Source organism: Aquarana catesbeiana, linkage group LG04 (assembly GCF_042186555.1).
Source record: "Aquarana catesbeiana isolate 2022-GZ linkage group LG04, ASM4218655v1, whole genome shotgun sequence".
Taxonomy (NCBI): Eukaryota; Metazoa; Chordata; class Amphibia; order Anura; family Ranidae; genus Aquarana; species Aquarana catesbeiana.
This window is the reverse complement of record NC_133327.1, coordinates 668,890,430-668,913,617: the sequence shown is the minus strand read 5'-3', so window position 1 is coordinate 668,913,617 and position 23,188 is coordinate 668,890,430. Positions and strand designations below refer to the sequence as shown.

Genomic DNA, 23,188 nt, shown 5'->3' with positions numbered 1-23,188 from the left:
ATGCAACGGGCCAATGTATCTTCAAAGGTTGCGGGTAGATCTTGTCCCAATGAGTATATGCTGTCCCGTGTAGAGTCCCCTCTAGTGCCCCCACTCACCAGAGTGCCCAACCCCTGCAGGGGTAATGAGCATATAGATGATCCGATGATCCAAGCGGTTGGTGTCCCCTCACCACCTAATTTCTACCCGTGTCATCCGATCACAGAAGGCCACGCCTTACGCGTTTCGTCATCAAGACGTCATCTGAGGCGCCGCAAATGCCACAAAATGTCCCGCTTACAATACGACAAACAGTACAGAGACAAGCCTCAAACCTTCTGGCACAAAGTCATTTGGAGTGATGAAACCAAAATTGACAATTGACAATGATTCAAAACACAAGGCCAAGTTGACCTGTCATTGGCTGCAGCAGAATAAAGTGAAGGTTCTGGAGTGGCCATCTCAGTCTCCTGACCTCAATATCATTGAGCCACTCTGGGGAGATCTCAAACGTGCAGTTCATGCAACACAGCCCAAGAATTTACAGGAACTGGAGGCATTTTGCCAAGAGGAATGGGCAGCTTTACCATCTGAGAAGATAAAGAGCCTCATCCACAAAAGACTTCAAGATGCCATTGATATTAAAGGGGGCAATACACAGTATTAAGAACTGGGGTAGAGCTGCACGATTTTGGCTAAAATGAGAATCACAATTTTTTTGCTTAGAATAAAGATCACGATTCTCATGATGTAAAATCATCTTTCACATTATACAAAAAAAAATTAGGCTAACTTTACTGTTTCGTTTTTTTTTTAATTCATTAAAGTGTATTTTAAAAAAAAAAGCGTTTGAAAGACCGCTGCGCTAATATGGTGTGACATAAAATATTTGCAACCACCATTTTATTCTCTAGGGTCTCTGCTAAAATAAATATATCATGTTTTGGTGTTCCAAGTAAGTAATTTTCTAGCAGAAAATAATGATTTTTACTTGTAAGCAACAAATGTCAGAAAAGGTTTGGTCTTTAAATGGTTAAACCTCCTTCATTTACGTTCCTTTGATGAAAGAACAAAAGAATACTTTGTTTCTACTTTTCTGATAAAACTTGGCAGGCTGCCTGGATTATTTTTTTTTCCCAGCTGTGAGAACTCTCTGCACTTGTTAGAAAGAATCGTGACATGCTGTTTTGAAGATCGGGAAGGGAAATATATCGCGATTTCGATTCTTAACGATTAATCGTGCAGCTCTAAACTGGGGTGTGTAAACTTTTGATCAGGGTCATTTGGGTAGTTTCTGTTGCCATTATGATTTAAAAAGAGTAAACACAGTTGATTGATAATAAATGGCTTCAGCCAAACACTAACCATGAGTGAAAGGAATGTTTTTGTGTTATCATTCATATTCTCTGAAAAATGGCCAGGAAATCATAAATTCTGCCAGGTTATGTAAACTTATGAGCACAACTGTATATATATATATATATATATATATATATATATATATATATACACATACACACACACACACACACAGTATTTCACAAAAGTGAGTACACCCCTCACATTTTTGTAAATATTTTATTATATCTTTTCATGTGACAACACTGAAGAAATGACACTTGTCTACAATGTAAAGTAGTGAGTGTACAGCTTGTATAACAGTGTAAATTTGCTGCCCCCTCAAAACAACTCAACACACAGCCATTAATGTCTAAACCGCTGGCAACAAAATTAGCCATTTTCCTTCCCTGGTGTCATGTGACTCGTTAGTGTTACAAGGTCTCAGGTGTGAATGGGGAGCAGGTGTGTTAAATTTGGTGTTATCGCTCTCACTCTCTCATACTGGTCACTGGAAGTTCAACATGACACCTCATGGCAAAAAACTCTCTGAGGATCTGAAAAAAAGAATTGTTGCTCTACATAAAGATGGCCTAGGCTATAAGAAGATTGCCAAGACCCTGAAACTGAGCTGCAGCACGGTGGTCAAGACCATACAGAGGCTTAACAGGACAGGTTCCACTCAGAACAGGCCTCGCCATGGTCCACCAAAGAAGTTGAGTGCATGTGCTCAGCGTCATATCCAGAGGTTGTCTTCGGGAAATAGATGTATGAGTGCTGCCAGGATTGCTGCAGAGGTTGAAGGGGTGGGGGGTCAGCCTGTCAGTGCTCAGAACATACACCGCACACTGCATCAAATTAGTCTGCATGCCTGTAGTCCCGGAAGAAAGCCTCTTCTACAGATGATGCACAAGAAATCCTGCAAACAGTTTGCTGAAGACAAGCAGACTAAGGACATGGATTATTGGAACCATGTCCTGTGATCTGAATAGATCTGGATAAACTTATTTGGTTCAGATGGTGTCAAGCGTGTGTGGTGGAAACCAAGTGAGGAGTACAAAGACAAGTGTGTCTTGCCTACAGTCAAGCATGGTCGTGGGAGTATCATGGTCTGGGGCTGCATGAGTGCTGCCGGCACTGGGGAGCTACAGTTCATTGAGGGAACCATGAATGCCAACATGTACTGTGACATACTGAAGCAGAGCATGATCCCCTCCCTTCAGGGACTGGGCAGCAGGACAGTATTCCAACATGATAACGACCCCAAACACACCTCCAACATGACCACTGCCTTGCTAAAGAATCTGAGGGTAAAGGTGATGGACTGCCAAGCATGTCTCCAGACCTAAACCCTATTGAGCATCTGTGGGACATCCTCAAATGGAAGGTGGAGGAGCGCAAGGTCTCTAACATCCACCAGTTCTGTGATGTTGTCATGGAGGAGTGGAAGAGGACTCCAGTGATGACCTTTGAAGCTCTGGTGAACTCCATGCCCAAGAGGGTTAAGGCAGTGCTGGAAAATAATGGTGACCACACAAATTGACACTTTAGGCCCAATTTGGACATTTTCACTTAGGGGTGTACTTACTTTTGTTGCCAGTGGTTTAGACATTAATGGCTGTGTGTTGAGTTATTTTTAGGGGACAGCAAATTTACACTGTTATACAAGCTGTACACTCACTACTTTACATTGTAGCAAAGTGTCATTTCTTCAGTGTTGTATACACAATTGTGCTCATAAGTTTACATACCTTGGCAGAATTTATGATTTCCTGGCCATTTTTTAGAGAATATGAATAACACAAAAACATTTCTTTCACTCATGGTTAGTGTTTGGCTGAAGCCATTTATTATCAATCAACTGTGTTTACTCTTTTTAAACTACCCACATGAAAAGATATAATAAAATATTTACAAAAATGTGAGGGGTGTACACACACACACACACACACACAGACACACACTGTGTGTATGTGTGTGTGTATATATATATATATATATATATATATATATATATATATATATATATATACACACACACGGTGCCTTGAAAAACTATTCATACCCCTTAACATTTTCCACATTTTGTTGTGTTACAACCAAAAATGTAAATTTTTGGGGGGGATTTTATGTGATAGACCAACACAAAGTGGCACATAACTGTGAAGTGGCAGGAAAATGATAAATGGTTTTCTATTTTCTTTTTTAAATAAATATGTGAAAAATGCGGTGTGCCTCTGTATTCAGCCCCCCAAATCAATACTTTGTAGGGGACTTCTGAAGGCAATTGGTTTCACTAGATTTTAGTTAGGGGTATCAGAGTAAAGGGGGCTGAATACAAATGCATGCCACACTTTTTTCAGATATTTATTTGTAAAAAAATGTGAAAAACATTTATCATTTTCCTTCCACTTCACAATTATGTGTGACTTTGTGTTGGTCTAGCACAAAAAATACATTTATGTTTTTGGTTGTAACATAACATGACAAAATGTGGAAAATTTCAAGGGGTGTGAATACTTTTTGAAGGCACTGTATATGTATGTATGTATGTATGTGTGTGTATGTATATATATATATATATATATATATATATATATATATACATACTGTATATATATATATATATATATATATATATATATATATATATATATATATATATATATATACACACACACACACACACACGTGTGTTTGGGCTTTGGGGTGTATACACATATACACACTCGCCCGCTTATAAATAAATGCAAACAAACATTTTTGAAATGTAATAAAACATGGACGGTGTCAGTAGAGCAGAGGATGGTGTCAGTCAATGGGGCAGTGGATGAAGTCAGTAGGGCGGTGCACAGTGTCAGTAGTTTTTTATTTTTGTTATTTATTTACAATTTTTTAGGAGCCTCGTTGAGGGACTTTGGTGAAATATCAGGGGCTAAACAGACCCTTGCTGCTATACCATTGAGACAGAGAGAGGGACTGATGACTGAGATTTCCTTTCTCTGCAGCCTCAGCTGCACTGGACAGTGAGTAAATGGAAAGTGCTCTGTGCTGAGCAGCTTCCTGTTCATTTACACAGTTTACTATGCTTCAGATATGAATGGACACTGGAGTGATCAGTACTGATCGCTCACTGTTTTCATTCAAGAAAGGAAGGGACTGGTAAAATACATTTTTTTTGTCCCCTTCCTCTCCTACCATCCATCCTGAAACACATGGGGGCCTGGCCAGCAGGGGGAAACTGCACCACACTGGGTGATTAGGGTGTGGCACACCCCATGCGCATGTCTATGCATATGATCATGTAGTTGCAATGGGTTACAGGCTAGCTGAACATCAACAGGCGAGGCAGTGCTGCAACCTCCTTTTCAATCCGCAGGTCCAACTACCAGATGCTCAGGCTAGGTTTTCAATAATAAAAATAACCTAACAAGGGTTTTAACCCTTTCCTATTTTAACCACACCTTACATATGTCTGACACTTAGCCCCGGTTTACACAGGGGCGACTTGTCAGGCGACTTAGCCGCCTGACAAGTCGCGTCCCGTTCTGTACTACGGAACCATTCTAATAGGAGCGACTCAAGTCGCTCCGACTTAGAAAAAGGTTCCTGTACTACTTTTGGGGCGACTTGCATTGACTTCTATACAGAAGTCGTTTTGCAAGTCGCCGCTGAAGTCGTGTGCAGGTCGCTTCTGTGAGTCGGCCTGCAAGTCGCGTTGCTCCTGTGTGAACCGGCAGTTAGGAAGGAGAACAGAATCATATTTTTCTATAGAAAGTATCAGAAATTCATGCAAAGCTTGAGTTTGCTACTTACCTGGCGATCATAACTGATTTGAGTCTCCTGTTCAATGTCTGAGTCTAGTTCGGGCACATCAGATAGATCTGAATCTGATTCTTCACTGCAGGAATCAATAATCCCCTCTGTGAATAACAAGCGGTCAATGTCAGCTGTGTGCTATCATTTATATGCAATACTAGAATAGTCTGAAGGCACATGCAAGCATTGAATACATTCACTATAGATTGTGGACATTTTATAAACACACTGAAATTTTCCAGCAACCATTGCATGATTGTTCCCATTTCTTCAAAAACCATCTCAAGTACCCCTCAGAATGAAAATCCTACGTTCAGTTTTCTTTTTTTGATTTTAAAGCAGTATTAAACCCAAAAGCAAACATTTATTGCAGCTTTCCAATTCTTAGATGTGATGGCTGCATGGTTTTCTTTTTTAGGCTTTCTTTCTTCTATTTTCATCTGGTGCTCCAGCCAGCAAGTCTGTTGTTTTTCTCTTTTAATAATTTTTATTCAATAAGTAGCTAACATGCTATGGTTCCGCCCACGCAGGGGCTAGCATTGACAGGTGTAACAAAAGTTAGCTTACAAAGGAAGACAAAAATGAGCTGAGTTGAGTTGAGTTGAGTTGCATGTTGATATAGCGCGGTCTTACCCCGTAGGGTCCCGACGCGCTTACAAACACATACACATACACAGATACTAGGGCCAATTTATAAACAAGATCTGATTAACCTACCAGCATGTCTTTGGAGTGTGGGAGGAAACCGGAGTACCCGGAAGAGAACATGCAAACTCTCCTCTCTCTGCATTGCAGGCTGCATTATGGGCACTGATCAGGCTGCATTGATGGGCACTGGTGAGGCTGCATTGGATGGGCACTGGTGAGGCTGCATTGGATGGGCACTGGTGAGGCTGCATTGGATGGGCACTGGTGAGGCTGCATTGGATGGGCACTGGTGAGGCTGCATTGGATGGGCACTGGTGAGGCTGCATTGGATGGGCACTGGTGAGGCTGCATTGGATGGGCACTGGTGAGGCTGCATTGGTGGGCACTGGTGAGGCTGCATTGGACAGGCAAACAAGAAATATCCCTTTTTTGAAAAAACTGTAAAAAAAAAAGAGAAAAAGGAGGTTCCATATGATTGGGGGTGTGGTTGTCATCATCCCTGTTTGAATAACCACAATTCAAATCCTCTCTTTATGGGATTTTAAAAGACAACCAATAAATAAATACAATATTTTACATAAAAAATTACATTCTTAATTGTTTTTTTAAATATAAATTGTTTAAATATTTAAAGGGGTTGTAAAGGCAGAAGATTTTTTTATCTTAAAGTGGAGTTCCACCCACTTTTACAACTCTTCAGCATCCCTCGCTAAACTGTGCACTGTAAACAAATTGGATATTTTTTTATTTTTTATCTCAGTATATCTGCTGTATTCATTATGTTGTACCTGCCTTATGGTGACATCTTATAAGAATTCTAAGACACATTTAGAAACTAGAATACAAGAATTCAATGCAGCACTGAAATAAAATAATTATACTAAACCACATTCTGGATAGACGCCAACTGTATATGTTTCCAGGTTGCTGAGCTAGACAATATGCAGATACTGGCAGCTATATGCTTACTAAAGGGAGATAACTCGATCTGTCAAATGAGTGTTGTTCAAGATTTAAAAATAGAAGCACGAGCTGTGATTTGGTTTATCTTAGGCAGAATGGGCACAGTCAAATAATGAAGCGATTGCCCCTTGATCTAGACACAGACTACTAACGGGCACATGCAGGAACTGGCACTCTTCATAGTGATCAGCAGCAATGCTTGTTCCTTCTCCGTTGTACAGATGCACCAAGGTGGGGCTTTTTCCTGCACCTGCCGGGCCAGGATTAGGAAAAAGAGTGAGGTGGGGCATTGTAGCTTCTTGGCATAAATGGATTTCGCCAATGTTGCTGTACATTTCATGGCGTGATCTCATTCTCGATTGGCAACCCTAAACAGGTTGGTGAAGACCCTGGACATAAAGTCCAGTACATTTCTTTGGTGAAAATGGGGCAAAACCGAAAGCTTTTAGGCTATTTCCTTCACAGATTGAGCGATGCTCATTCATAAAAATAAAAAAAAAAGAGTGATAGCTATAAAACTTTTTTTAATTATTATTATAAATACACCTTAAAAGAGGAGCCCCCCCCCAAAAAAAAAAATTAAAAGTGGGCAGCTACAACTATTGTAGCTGCTGACTTTTGATAAAAGGACACTTACCTGTCCAGGGATCTAGCGCCGTCGCCGACCAGTTCTTCACCGGTCATCGGGTCTCTGGCACCAGCATCTTAGCTTAAGATTACTTAAGAGAAACCAGCTGTAAAGCATTGAGGCGTGCCATGCTGTGCTTTGTGAATTGTCCCGCAGTCTCCTGGGACCTGTGATGTGTCCCAGAAGGCTGCAGGTAGGCAGACGGGGCGGAGTCAGACGGGGCGGGGGCGCGGGGGGGGGAGAGGGGTGGAGGCTATCCAAATAGAAGTAGGAAAAAATACAAAAATGTTAGAGGAGGCAGGATAGCAGGACTTCCCCTTCTTGGGAAAGTGCCTCTTTAAAGAGTCATGGCAAATATAATTTATTTCTGTGTATCGTGAAGGTAAAAGTTCAGGTCGCCAGAACACTTTCGCATCCAAGGACAAAAGCGGTATGTATGCAAACATTCCACGCCCATGAGTACATATATGCAGCCTGCTGACTGATAGGAAACATAAATGCAACATGATCTAATGCGGTATTAAACCCAAAACCAAAAATGTAATATACTTACCAATCATTAGATGTGGTGGCTGCATTCGTTTTCTTTTTTAAGCTCTTTTCCCTCTGTTTTTCCCTGGTGATCTGGCCAGTAACACACTAGATCACCACACCTCTGGATGAAGGAGCAGAAGGGGCACAGCAAACAACAGCATTGTCTGGGGTGGGGTTATACTAACATATTGAAGCTGAACCCCAGATAATACCTTATTAATGGGTTATAGCTACAGCTTTTTTTTAATTTTAGGGAACAGTATACACATAAACAAATAAAAGCTGATCAGTGGTAAAATGTTTGTCTCATCCCTGCAACTGCAAAAGAGCTCTTCTGTTGAAAATCAACAGATTTACTAGCTGGATCACCAGGTGAAAGCCAAAGAAAGAAAGGCTAAAAGAGAAAATGAATGCAGCCATCACATCTAAGAATTAGTAAGCTGAAACATAATAAATATTTGCTTTTGGGCTTAATACTGCTTTAATCACTTGCCGACCAGCCACCGTCGTTGTACTGCGGCAGGTCAGCTCGTTCCCGCGAATCGCCATCATTGTACGTCAGCTCGGGAACTCTATTTTGTGGGCGCGTGCGCCCACTGGCCGGCGGGGAAGCCAATCAGTGGGTGGGGAGGACTTAATGTCCGCCGGCCACCCGCGATCGTTCCCTACAGTGTCAGAACGGGGATCTGCCTGTGTAAACAAGGCAGATCTCCGTTCTGACAGGGGAGATCACACAGATCCTGTCTAAAGCCTCAAACACACGATCGGACTTTGTACAAACTTTCCCGTGGATTTTTGTACAAAGGGCGTTGGCCGTAAACTAATTAAGCATACACACGGCAGGACTTTTTCGGCAACAAACACGAACGAAGTGACGTTTCAACGTACTGACAACACTTAAAAAAAGAGGATGTTCAATTCTCCGGCGCCACCCTTTGGTCAACTTCTGTATTGTTGTCTGATCTTTTGCATTGGTTCTGAGCATGTGTGTTTGTAGTTTGTACAAAAGTCCGATGGCTTTGTGTACACAAGATCGGACTTTGCTCCATCAGACTTTTGTTGCTGGAAAGTTTGTCCGTTCGCACAGCCAACAAAAGTCAGATGAAAACCGAAAAAGTTTGTCCGATGGAGCGTACACACGGTCGGATGTTGCCTTAAAACAGCTAATTTGCATGTTTGTTGTCAAAAAGTCTGATCGTGTGTACAGGCCTTTAGACGAATCTGTGTGTTTCCCCGGCCAGCCCATCCCCCATACAGTTAGAAAACACCTGCAGGCAACATATTTAACCCTTTGATCGCCCCTGATGTTAACCCCTTCCCTGCCAGTATCATTAGTACAATAGCAGTGCATATTTTTAGCACTGATCACTGTAATAATGTCACTGGTTCCCAAAAAAGTGTTAGGTTAGGTGTCCGATCTGTCCTCCGCAATGTTGCAGTCCCACTAAAAATTGCAGATCGCCGCCATTACTAGTAAAAAAAAAAAAAAATGCCATAAATCTATTGTAGATGCTATTGTAGATGCCATAAATCTAATTGTAGACGCTATAACTTTTGCACAAACCAATCAATATACACTTATTGAATTTTTTTTTACCAAAAATATGTAAAAAAATACATATTGGCCAAAACTGAGGAAGAAATTATTTTTTTATATATTTTTTGAGGGATATTTATTTTAGCAAAAATTAAAAAATAATTGCTTTTTTTTCAAAGTTTTGTTCTTTTTTTGTTTATAGCGCAAAAAATTAAAACCGCAAAAGGTGATCAAATACAACCAAAAGAATTGTACTGTATTTGATTTTCTGTTCAATCAATAAAAACTTTATAAAAAAAAAAAAAAAAAAAAAAAAAGAAAAAAAGAAAACTCTATTTGTGGGGAAAAAAAGGACATAAATTTTGTTTGGGTACAACATCGCACGACTGCGCAATTGTCAGTTAAGGCGACGCAGTGCCGTATCGCAAAAAAATGGCCTGGTCATTAAGGGGGTAAATCCTTCCGGTCCTTACGTTTTTAAAGTCTTTTCAGTTATGCTGATCTAGATAATCCTAAACAATAGATATTATTTACAAAATTTTATTACCCCAATTTTATGCAATATTAGATTTATCAGAATGAAATAATAACTATACATTTTATGAATTTTTTGGAAGCCAAAAACATGAAGCTGTAATAACTAAAAGAGGAATCACATATAAAACGTTATTTCTTGTTCATTTAATTGGGTGCAACTCAACAAAGAACAGCAGCTGACCCTCGAAGGACAACAGCAAGGCCCTTCTAGTCATATTCTAAATATATCATTTATGAGTGCCCGTCCATATGTCATGCCTCTCATTAACTCCGTTTCATCTACTGGCTCCTTTGCTAACTTTAGACCTTACGAACTCAGTAAAAATATTAATTTAATTTATTTATTGTAACCCAACACTCTGCGTTTCATTTTGATTAAAAACGTTCTGAAAACACTGTAATACAAGAATTCAAGGTGGGATTAATATTAATAGGGAAAAAAAAGGGAAACTATAATGACTGGGGGTCAAGTTTATTTTTTAAATTTTTTCAGTTTATACATTTTTACGTTTTATACCCATTTTTGCTCTCTCTCTTTTCTTTTCATATGGTATAACTGCACAACCTTTGTTCAATAAATAAACATTTAAAAGAGAAGTATGGGTATTTTTTTATTGCAGAATCATACTTACCTAGGTGGTCCACATGTAGAAAAAGAAAAAATGGCCGCACTCCAACGAAAATCCTTTATTGAAAACAGTCCATACAAAATCGGAATAAAAACAGATCCCTAACGCGTTTCACACCATAATCATTGGTGCTTATAAGTGGTCCCTCCCTGGCTCTAACTCTGGGAACCGAGCGATCAAACGCGCTGAATGCTCGGTTCTCATGGCTCCCTGTCTGCTCTGCCCCCCCTGCGCATGCTCACTGGAGCGCTGGGCTGTGGAGGGGGCCGGCTCAGGCTCTCGGTGGCTCACTAAGAGACTGAGCCAGGTGCCATTCCAGGCATGTGGACGGAACCCAGGCATATGGTCGCAATCTTTCCCGAGCCTGGACCGGCTCTGTGAGGTCAGCTGACAGCAGGCTTCAGCCCGCTGTCTGCTGTAAACAGGTCACAGGCGTGCAGAACAGACTGCACTTCTGTGATCTACAGGAGAAGGACAGCCAAACAAGCTTTGCATGCACTTCTCCTTTAATACAAGAGAACTGATTTCAAGAGCTATCTGGGTTTGAAGGCCTTATTCCTACGGGGAAACTTAAGCATACACTCAAGCCTTGGGCCATGTTTGTCTGCACAGGATGCACAGATGTTCAGGTAGTCCCACTGATGTCAATTGGGATGCAGAAGCTGCATGGATACAGATGCTGCTCCCAATTTGACATTTGCATTGATGCATGTCCCTGAGCATAGATAATGTGAGTTCAGGGACATGCCCCCTCACCTACACTGATGTCAAATTGGGAACAGCAGCTGTGTCCATGCAGCCACTGTGTCCCAAATGACATCAAAAGGACTGCCTGCAGTCAGATGCACAGAACATCTATGCATCCCATGCAGGAAAACATAGCCCTTTGCACAGGTGAATGCCCATGCGAACGAGGCCTAAATCTTTCAAACGCACAGTAGTAGTAGCCTGCTTCCTGGCTGACTTTTACTGAAACTTCAGACTGAAAGGGGCTCATGTTCATGACCAGTTTGGCTCATACAGAGTAAAAAGCATTGGTTTTTGGGAGGCACAGGTTCAGTGTTCAGGGCATACAATCCTAAGCACAAGTACTGTGGGAACAGCATACAGACACATATTTCAGCCTGTCATTGATTTTGGCAGGCTGCTGGCAGTGGGCTGTAAGCTGCACCTGGGCTTCACTTGAACCCAAATCTCAAATTTTTTAGGCCACATGAGCCAAACCTTTATGCACATGAGACCTAATTGTCACTGGTCAGTTCTCTGCGGAAATTTCAACATGAGCTACTGATTTCTGTAAACAGGTCATTTTCATCATGTGGTAGGGAGAGAGACAATTTTGAATAAGCTTGGCATTCAGCCTGCTTGACAAAGGGAGGCGTGCCCCTGAAATGTGTTGCGGCCCGTCCATCTCTGATGTCACTCCTGTCAATCTGGGACTTTGGTTGCGGCCATAGAGGCCATCAGTCCTTCATCCTTTAGTGGTCATTTGGCACTTACATATGCTGCTGTTGGATTGGCCTTATACTGGACATGGACATGCTGTATGCCCCAGGCTGCCATTTATGCTGGATCTCAAGTTTTTAAACTGTAATGCCGCATACACACGATCGGACATTCCAACAACAAAATCCTGGATTTATTTCCGACGGATGTTGGCTCAAACTTGTCTTGCATACACACGGTCACACAAATGTTGTCTGAAATTCCAAACGTCAAGAAGGCGGTGACGTACAACACATACGACGAGCCGAGAAAAATGAAGTTCAATAGCCAGTGCCGCTCTTCTGCTTGATTCCGAGCATGTGTGGAATTTTGTGCGCCGGAATTGTGTACACACGATCGGAATTTCCGACAACAGATTTTTTTTGTAAGAAAATTTGAGTACCGGCTCTCAAATTTTTGTTGTCGAAAATTCTGAAAAGAAATGTCCGACTGAGCCTACACATGGTCGGAATTTCCGACAACAAGCTCACATCGAACATTTGTTGTCGGAATTTCCGACCGTGTGTACTAGTGCATTAGTGTGCTGTGTTTAAAGCAGAGCTCCAGGCTCCTTCTGAAGAATTTAAAAGTCAGCAGCTACAAGTACTGTAGCTGCTGATTTTTAATATTAGGACACTTACCTGTCCACAAATCCATCGGTGTCTTCACCTGAGACGATTTTTCAAACGGCTCTCGGGTGCTGTCTCCGCCATCTCGGATAATGGAAACCGGCAGTGCAGCCTTGCGGCTTCACAGCCGGTTCCCTACTGCGCATGTGTGAAGCGTGCTGTGCTTTGTGGATGGCCTAGCGGTGGAGGAAGGAGGAGGGCTGAATTTTTGGGTGAGTTCGCTGCTGTGGGAGCGGGTACCTGTCAAAACCTCTGAAGGGGGGGTCAAATAACCTAAGCTTCCCCTATTGGATGGAGCTCTGCTTTAACAAAGTGTTGTCGCTTTGATCCTGCTAACCCCAGTGCCCCGCCTTTGTGTTGTTGTTGGAACAATAGCTATGGCCCTAGAAATTCAGGACACAACATTTCAGAACAAATAACCTTTTCCTTCTGTAGTTTACACTTATCACACCAAAATCAAATTACACCTGAAAAAAACAGTTACTTACTGACACGTTAAGGATAACTGCACTTTAAAATTTTCCCTCTAGACTAAAACCCTCTGGTGCATGCAACTTCTACATGCTGATCACAAAAGTAAGTTTGCAAGTAAGTTTTTAAATCATATATTTATTCTGTTATTTTCATAAATTAGAATTTTTGGTATATTGAGGCACTGATGAAGTAGTCAGGGCCCACAGATGCCTCCTGAGAAGGCTACGTCACCAGTGCCTTTCAGGGAGATCTCATCTGTACACTGCATGATCTTGTAGGATTTTATGAAATCTTGATAGATCTGGGGGGGGGGGGGGGGAGTTTTTTTCTAATCTCTGATGGCTGACTCAGAAGAATGATGCTGAGTGTGCAGGCCCAGGACTTTCCTGTGCATCATTGTAGGGGGTGGAATACTATTCGGGAAGTAAAGGGGGTGAAAATATTTAGCCCTTATTTGCTTGAAGATTTTTTTTTAACTACTTCCAGCCAATAAAAAAATAGTTACTACCGTAGGGGAAAAAAGTGCAATATTTGGACCCTCCTGCACTTTTACACTTTGTTTTTAGGCGTCCCCATTTAAGCTTTAAAGAGTAACTCCATTTTTGTTTGAGAAAAAAAGCATTCTCCTCTGGGTGATCTGTGTACCTTGCAGGGATTTTAACACACTTTGTTGCAGATACCGATCTTTTGTTATTTTGAAGAAATAGCCATCTTTGTCCATGTGCTGAGTAAATCTGTATAGGAGTGATTTTATAATTATCAATCAGCTGCTGCACTTGCAGAGCTTTAATGAGGCAAGTGGCAGGGACTGCATCCCTTTAGACAGGATTTCCCTTTGGGAGTATCTCACCAAAAGTGCAATTTGTGTTGCAGGTGATGCTAAAAATCTGATTTGTATCTTAGTGCAGACTTCTGGGAAACTCAGTGAGACAATCACACACGCAGGAAATGACATTTTCAGGGGGACGTTCTGTATATCATTTGTGTACAGAACACCTCCAGGTAGCCATATTGCATTTTACAAAATTACAGATCTGCAGATGGAAAAGGAAAGGTCATTTTTAATAACATTTAATTACAATATGACTCGAGTCACAAATGTATACACTATATATTTTTTTTTTTTTTGCTATTTTTTTCCCCATGAAAGTGGAGTTACCCTTTAAGCAACACTTGGGGGAGATGTACTAGAACTGGAGCACACAGAATTTGATGCAGCTCTACAAAGTAACCATTTGGCTTTTATTGTCATAGCTTACAGTGGTTCCTAAGCCTTAAGATTTTTTTACCTTAATGCTCCCCCACCCCTTATTCTTACCTGAGCCCGATCCTATCCAGCGATGTGCATGACAGCAGCGGCTCTCGCCGCTGTCTCCCTCCTCATTGGGCAGATTGATTGCAGCGGCAGCTATTGGCTCGTGCTTCTGTCAATCAAATGCCGTGACGAGGGAGTGGAGGGCAGGGCCGAGTCGCCCCGGTCTGTGTCAATAGACGCAAGCCGGGCAGCTCAGGAGGGAGCATGCACGGGTGCCACTTTCCCTGGGGCACTCGCCAAAGAGGAGGGGCCTGAAGCGCTGGCTGGGAAACCCAAAAAAGGAGGATCGGGGCTACTTTGTGAAAAACCATTGCACAGAGCAGGTAAGTATGACGTTTGTTATTTTAGATTAAAGTTTATAATAACGTAGCATGGGAATTTACTGCAGGTGCGGACCTCCCACCTACACGAGCCCCCATGGGATGTCCCCCAGTGTGACTCCTTGCAAGCCATACAGGGTAAGGCGGTATCCCCCTTTGGAGTGGGAGTGGCCAAGGGACACATGGGATCATCAATTTTTAAAAGGAATTCTGGCTAGTAGATCCCCCCACTCACACCCTCTATTGGTAACTATACCCTATGTTTTCTTAATAGAAATTGTCTACTAACAATTTGATGATACTTGAAATGTTAAAATTTTATTTTCTAAATAGCAAACCTATCTCCTGAGGAAGACCGTGACCATGTAGGTCGAAACGCGTTGGTAATTTTATACGACAGTCTTTCTAATATGTGATGCTGTATATAATCTTGTGTTTGCACTTTCTGTATTTGGAATGGTATCATATCTCCTTACCAGAGCGTATATTTTAACTGCTATATGTCCATGCTATGCCAACTTTTCAATAAAGGATTTTTTTTTAACTTATTAATTCCCTGATATCAATAACCTTGCTGCTAAAAAAAAAACCCTGGGGGAACCTTTCCCATATTAAGTTTATAATTACTTTAATTGAACAAGTTGAAGTTATAAGCTGATTGGCTACCATGCACAGCTGCACCAGATACTAAGTGTTCCAGCTTTAGTAAATCTCCCCTAAGCTTACCTCTGCATGAGAAGGCACAATTTAAAACCATTGGATTTTAAATGTTGAGCATCTTGGAGCTTCGAGCTATAAAACTCTCCTATAACCTATAAACGTAACATATATCCTGAATCGAACCCCAGTTTAAAACCTAATGCTAAATATATATGTAATATTAAAGTGTTTAATATTAAATAAAAATACTATTATGGTGATTCTAGTGGAGAAAATACTAACATGGTTGCAGCGTCATAAAAACTTTGATGTTTATTTACTATTATACCAAAACTGAAATGATCTGCTCTTTATTCATCCTTAAGCCCGTTTCACACGGGCGCTCCGATCAGGTCCGCCTGTCAGTTTTTCAGGCGGACCTGATCAGACGCTCGATGCACTTCTATGGAGCGGTGGATGTCAGCTGTGACATGTCTGCTGACATGCGCCGATCCGACCCGATCCTGTCCGTGAAATCCAGACGGATGGAAACCCTATTTTCCAGCCATCTGGAGGATCGGATGAAAATGGACAGGTGGTCTCCGAGGACAGCGGGGCTCTGACAGGTCTCCGCACAGTAAGCAGAGATGGACCTGTCATCTGCCTGCTCAGCGGGGATCAGCGGATCGATCCCCCGCTGAGCAAGAAAGCCCGTGTGAAGGGGGCCTAATTATTAACACGGTTTTGATAAAATCAACACTGTATCCCACCCACTAGAAATAGATCCAGATTTTTCTTTTTCATATCCGGCATTTAGTGATTGGCACTTTCAATCTCAGCACCCCAGATAAAAGCTGTTAGAGAAAGAATTTGTCATTATTGATTGCTTGTCTTCCACCCACACAATGTATCACTGTTACAGCAATATCCCGAATACAAACACATACAAGTGGAAGAACAGAGTAGTAGAGGTGCTGCTCACAGCAACCATCCAGAATCCAGCTGTCATTACTTAGTAGGTATGAAAAGGGCAGACAGCACCCAGATACTTTTGTGGGCAACAACTCCAATGCGGATGGTACACACTGAGAGAAAAATCAGAAGAAAAATTCCGCACGAGGCGCGATCATTCAATTTTCGCCCAATTTTCTTATAGTGTGTACCCACCTTAAGACTCATTACCACCAATTTTTTAGAAAACAGTTCCAAAATCAGGAAAAATTTGGAATTGGCATTACACACATTTCTAGTGTATGATCTTTTCTCAACAAGGTCAATCATTTAAAGGGGTATTAAAACCCAAAACCAAAATTGTAATATATTGCAGCTTACCAATTATTAGATGTGGTGATGGCATTCATTTTCTCTCCCCCCCCCCCGCCCCGTTTTTTACCTGGTGATCTGGCCAGTAACACACCTCCTGTATTAGAGCGCCTCCACTCTGGATGAAGGAGCGCAGGGGGCAACTTTGGACAGCAGCATTGTCACTCTGGGGGAGAGGGGAGTGTGAGATGGACTAGCAGATTTACCTACACCAACAAATTGAGGCCAAACTCCATCTCATCCTTTATAAGAGTTATAGCAACAGCTTTTTTTTCTTTTGGGATAAGGCTCTGTTCACACTGCCACGACCTGAAAGTCGCACAACTTACGGTGTGACTTTACCAGGTGACTTCCTGGCGACTTGAGTACTACTTTGATAGAAGTATAGAATAGAAGTTGGATAAAAGTCGCCTTGAAGTAGTACAGGAACCTTTTCTGAAGTCGAAGCGACTTCAGTAGTGCTAATTAAGACCACTCTCATTGACCAACATGGGATTTCACATGTCACACAACTTGGGATCTCACAAGTTGGATCCCAAATCACGGCAGTGTGAGCTGAGCCTAAAGGTTTTACATAAATAAATAAAAGTTGATCATTGTAAATACCCCTGTCAGTGTTAAATGATTCGTCTCATCTCTGTAACTAATACATTCTGATGGAGAGCTTGTTTTTTTTTTTTAACAGACTTACTGGCTGGATCACCAGATGAAAATAGACAAAACAAAACTAAAAAAGAAAATGAATGCAGCCATCACATCTACGAAATGGTAAGCTGAACTATAATTAATACCGCTTTAAATGCACACAGTCCTCCATTGTCTCTTTCCTCTCTCAAAACAAACAGCTCAATATCAACCTTACCTTGCGGAGCAGTTTCGATGATGCCATTGGCTATCCCTTCAGGAATAAATCTCCATTGGAAAACAGAATGGTCAGCGCCGCCCGTGCTGAGAACCCACTGGAAGTCATGTGACCAGCGAACATTGGTGACGTGCGCAGAATGGCCGACATATTTGCGGAATTTAGCTCCTAAAAGAATGGGCAGACGATAATGAAATGTGAAGTTGCTTTTCTACAATTAGGCTGTGTTGTACAGTCAGATTCAGAAAGTGGAAGCTTCCAGCTAAGGAGAATGATGAGCAATTTTGTGTAATCTTGGGTACATTTGTGATTTGGTTGTTTAAAAGTCCATGTGGACAAAATAGAAGTAATGTATGTGTGAGCAGCTTAAACATCAACTTCAGTCAACAAGTACAAGCAATTTCTTTTGCCGTTCAGGAAATTTTGCAAATACTTGTGTATAGATTGGACCTTTCACTGTGCAAGCCTCTGGTTACATACAGATAATTCACTAAAGCCTCTACTTCTACAATTTAGGAGGTCAGCCGACCCCCAATCTCTGTCTTCGATCATCTCACTGTACAGTGAAAGCACCCCTAAGGCACCATCACTGGACAAGGGCCCATCTGGTGGGTGAAGCTTACCTTCAGGTAGGAGAAAGTAGCTACCAAGTTGGAGAGGCTGAGGCCCTTTGTGACGTGTCTGGATTTAGACTCCATATTCCAATCGCACACGTTCCTAGAGAAAAATCTAGAGTTTTGGGCGCTGTAGCATTCACCAGCTGGAGACTGGATAAGAAAGCCACAATGAAGATATTTGCCAGCACACCACAGATCATCAAGTTGAGCCCAAGCGGTTTTTATTGAAGCATGTTCACATCACAATAAACACAATGCAACGTTTTGGAGTCACGCAGGACCCCTTCGTCAGGCATGTGATGAACAAAGGGGACCTGCATGACTCAGAAAGGTTGCACTGTCTTTATTGTGATGTGAACATGCTTCAATAAAAACTGCTTGAGCTCAACTTGATGATCCGTGGTGTGCTGGCAAATATCTTCATTGTGGATTCAGAAGGGCACACGAAAGAGGTGGTTTAGGTTATTAGAGATGATTTCCAGGTTAATACCATACCTGTGAGATCCCCCTGGATGCTGAAAATAACTGATGTACACATCGCTACTCCAGTGATCTTCACTAGCTTCCGGGTCCCATGTCGATGAGGTCGCCCCCTCAGCAAAGGCTTCCTTCAGAGAACAATTTGTATTTTCCCAATGAATGCAGTGCATTCTCTGATTGGACGAAGATCGGGATGTCATCATCCCCACGTTATCCAATCAGGGAACACTTTACATTCATTGAGAAAATGGAAAGAGTTGGTGCCCATGTCAAGTGGGTGACCTCCTGCTTAAGCAGTACCTAACTAGCCAAGTTAGGGTGACCTCCTGCTAGTATAGTAGTGCCAACTACAGTGGTTTCAAGCTTCCAGGGGAAACCATAGTTATGGCACCATACATACAGTACATATAACACTATCCAGAACACTCTCCAGGCTCTCACAAAGAGACAGCAGATCTTCACTGGCCTGGCCCTCCTCGGACCGTGGGGACAGAGGACACAGAAGCAACCTTTTACCCGTAAAGAGGGAGTATCGCGAAAGGGCAACACAAAAAAAAGGTACAAAATAACCTGGGCGCTGGGACACTGAGCCAGCCGCCTCTGCCCCCTCCACAGCTCAGCGCTCCAGTGAGCACTGGAGAGGTAGAGCAGAGAGTCAGCGGCTCTCTGCTCTGCCTCTCCAGCGCTCACTGAAGACTGACAATTGAGCGATCAGTGGTCTTTAATCGCTCAGTTCTCAGTCTTAGAAGCTGCGGTGGGCAGATGCAGCATTGAATACATGCTGCATCCACTCAGGTGAGTATGTTTATTTTTTTACACTCATTCTTCTCTTTTAAAAAGGTAGTAGTTGGCTCCACATGACGCCTGCTCTAAAAAGTCCCCATTCACATCTATGCAATGTGGCACCCTCCTGTGACAACACATAACAAGAGGAATTATTTTTAATGGGGCCCATTTAATTTCATGCAACGCACTTCTGTGCGATTTGAAAAAAGGTGCAGGCACTTCTCTTGGTGCTTTTGGCCCTACAGACTTTAATTGGAGCATATAAAAAACTCATTACCATGCATGAAAACGCATGACAAAAGCATGAAGAAGGGATACAAAAACCACACCAAATAATGCATGAAATCGCAGACACAAGTGTAAACCTAGACTTAGTTTTAAGCTTACAAAAGCTGACAGGTTCACTTTATGATATGGTCGGTGTACCATGGAGCACTAATCTATTACTTACAGACCCCAAACACCACGGCTCTTATTTTATTCATAGCTCAGCCTTTAAAAAAAAAAATCAATTCACTCTATCCTGGAAAGGCACGTTTTCTTTTTTTTTCGTTCAAAATTATAAATATTTAAAACACAGAGAGGATATAGAAAACTTTTAACTATGTGAGTAGGATTATCACGTTTGAAGATTTGCTGGAAAATCTTACTTATGCCTACGGAGTGTGGGACCTCAGTGTAGGTATACACCAAGTGCACTGAATAATAAATAAAATAGTATGCTCTGCGTGGACACCATCTATTATACATCAGTCATTTACTGGAGGATGCAATGTACAACCCAATCTAGCGGAATCAGTTTAATCCACATCGCTCAGGTTGTCCCTTGAGCTAAAATAATTACTTAATTCGTCTTGGATAAGTCACTTGGGATTTTTTCGGTCTATTTAAAAAATGATTACAAAAAGTATTACAAAACATGAACACTGTGCTGCGTGTGTAGCAATATTTTTTTTTTCTATTTATATTATTTATTTTCTATTTTATATATTTTTTAATATTTCCTTTTTTTTTTCACCACCAGCTAAATTTCCTTAGTGCAGACTTGGGAAGCTTGTTCTTGAACTTTCTGAAAACCACTGGAGGATACACAACTTGTTGAGTTTTTAGTTTAAAGAAGCCCCTTAAAAGGAAAACTCAATTTTCATTAAAAAAAAGAAAATAATAATAACATACATAATTGCTTTTTGAAGTGCAACAGCACGTATTATGCACTCCGAACTATAGATGGTGCTGTAGTGATATAGTAGCATCTGTGTGTCTAGATATGCTTGTATATTCTGCACAGAGAGAAAGTTTTTATTCTCTCTGCTCTCTCCTGTAATGCTGTTCTTGCACATGTATGCTGTTCTGCTATACAAGTAAAGCTGAATTCTACATTCCTCAAAACCTCAGTGCCTCGTCTTATCCCATAACCAACATCGGCAACATTAGGAGTTTTGTAATATAGGGCTATTGAAATTTACCTTTCTGTTTCAGTTTGCAACTGCTATACTCTTCTGAAACTGACAAACGTTGCTTTCTTCAAAAACAGCAACCAGGAGGCATTGCCAACACTGTTTGTGTATGGTATAACCCCAGAAATGTTACTTCCTACTTGTGTGATTGGTTCACTGCTTATCCCAGAATCTTGTACTGAGATACGACGTGGCATATGGCATCACCTAACATAGGATTTTCATTTTTGGCAAGATTCTCCCAACAGCTTGCCTACTATTATAGCAGCCATAGTTCTGTGGAACCCTAGGATTCCTCTAGATGTTGATAGAGGTTCCATGAGCTGTGGCTGACTGACCTCCCCATCTGATGGTGCATGCATAGTTCCAGGACCAATACCACTTGGCAGATCAAGCTGCATGACGCAAATGATCTTTTCAACTGTCTGTAAAGTGGGATTCTCACCACAACTGCAAGGGTCACCACAACTCCCCAGTGAAATGGTTTTAGCAGAAGTTCCCCATAATTATTTCAAGGGCTTCTCTGGGCCCCTGGTGCCCAACCTGTGGCCCTTTCATGTTTGAAGTGTGGCCCTTGGGCCCCAGCAGTCAGTAGATGGAACACTATTCTGTAAGGTGCTTTGATTGGAGTAGTAAAGTCTAGTGGTTTCGTGCAACTAGTTCCTAGTCTCTGAAAGACAAAATCTGAAAACATTCCATAGCTCAACTCACCAACCAGTCTGCTTATCAATCGAATTAACCTGTCCAACAGTTTGCGTTAAAAACAGGGGTTTAGTTAGCACACATTTGCAAACGCATGAGTAAGCTGCAAGGCCTCTTTGGGGCACCCTGTATTACTTGCAGTCCTATCTCTTCTAAATCTATGAGAGCCTCCACAATGGGAACACATTGCTACCATTGTGTTATGTGTTGGGTGTCCAATGTGCCCCTGTGCCTTTAAGGAGGATTGGGCTACCTCCAGGCCCACCTGCCCCTTATCTATCCACTAGAATGCATGTTCTCCCATTGTGGAGGCCCTCATAGATTTAGAAGAGATAGGACTGCAAGTGATACAGGGTGCCGTGAAGAGGCCTTGCAGCTCACGCATGCATTTGCAAATGTGTGCTAACTAAACCCCTGTTTTTAATGCATACTGTTGGACAGGTTAATTTGGTTGGTAAGCAGACTGGTTGGTGAGTTGAGCTATGGAATGTTCTCTGGTTTTGTCTTTCATGCGTTTGCCCTTCCATGTGCTGGTTGCTGTGAAGGCCAGTTAAGAGAGTGGGGGCAGGGGCCATCTCTTTGATAATGTTCCTAGTCTCTGCCTGTCTCCTATAGCAAGACTTTAGTCTCCTGAAGAACAATCTGACTATTTCCTCCAGCAAGTCTCCCATCCGTGACAGTTTTCTGTAGCATTATATGTAATAAATACCATATGCGGCCCTTTGGAGACATTGGGAGCCACATTTGACGTGATCGGTACAGCAGCCTCCTGGGATTTGTGATGTGTCTAATGAGGCTGCGAGAGGAGAGGGGGCAGGGCAAGGGACACCACCCTTGTCTAGGATGGGTGCTGAGGAATTGGGAGCGGGTACTAATAAAAATCGGTACTTGCTCCCCCCAAAGAAACCTGTAAATTAGGTATAGGCCTGGCGGGGGGGGGGCAAACCAGCAGAACTTCACTTTTTCAGTGAAGGTCCGCCTTAAATGAAAGGGTCAGTACACCCAAAGGTGATGATGACACTACAGTATGCTGGGCTGAGTTACACCTCCATGCTAAAGTTCCTGGGTCTGGTACCATGCATCCTGTTATTCTTCACGACATTAAAAATAATTTAAAAACCCAAGAAGGTGAATAGGATGCCCTCAGGAAGGCCAAGTCAGGTATACTGTATGCCTGAAAGTGCTTGGGAGACATAAGGAACTGTTACATGATTGAACTCTAGATAGCATACCAGTCCAGCCGCACACTGTATTCAACTCCAGTGTGAAGTGAATGAAAGATAGGCTTCAGCTCCAGTCCCCGCCCATTGGTCACGCCTTTCTGACATGTTTCACCCACATTGGGCTTAATAGTGGATATCTTCTACTATCAAGCCCAATGTGGGTGAAACATGTCAGAAAGGCGTGACTGGTGGGCGGGGACTGGAGCGGAAGCCTGTTTTTCATTCACTTGTAGGCTATATTGTATCTTTGAGGGAGATGGTCTC

At 42.0% G+C, this 23,188-nt stretch overlaps 1 protein-coding gene across 5 annotated transcripts in view; it reads right to left on the bottom strand.

Moving 5' to 3' along the window:
• EML6 (EMAP like 6) overlaps nucleotides 1-23,188 on the bottom strand; it is a 262,319-nt gene that overhangs the window by 146,891 nt on the left and 92,240 nt on the right. For all 5 annotated transcript variants that reach the window (XM_073628575.1, XM_073628576.1, XM_073628577.1 and 2 more), the window contains exons 11-12: nucleotides 17,660-17,827; nucleotides 5,134-5,240 (exon numbers count right to left, since the gene is read on the bottom strand). In XM_073628575.1, coding sequence (XP_073484676.1) covers nucleotides 5,134-5,240; nucleotides 17,660-17,827 — 275 coding nt within the window. The remainder of the gene's footprint in view (nucleotides 1-5,133; nucleotides 5,241-17,659; nucleotides 17,828-23,188) is intronic.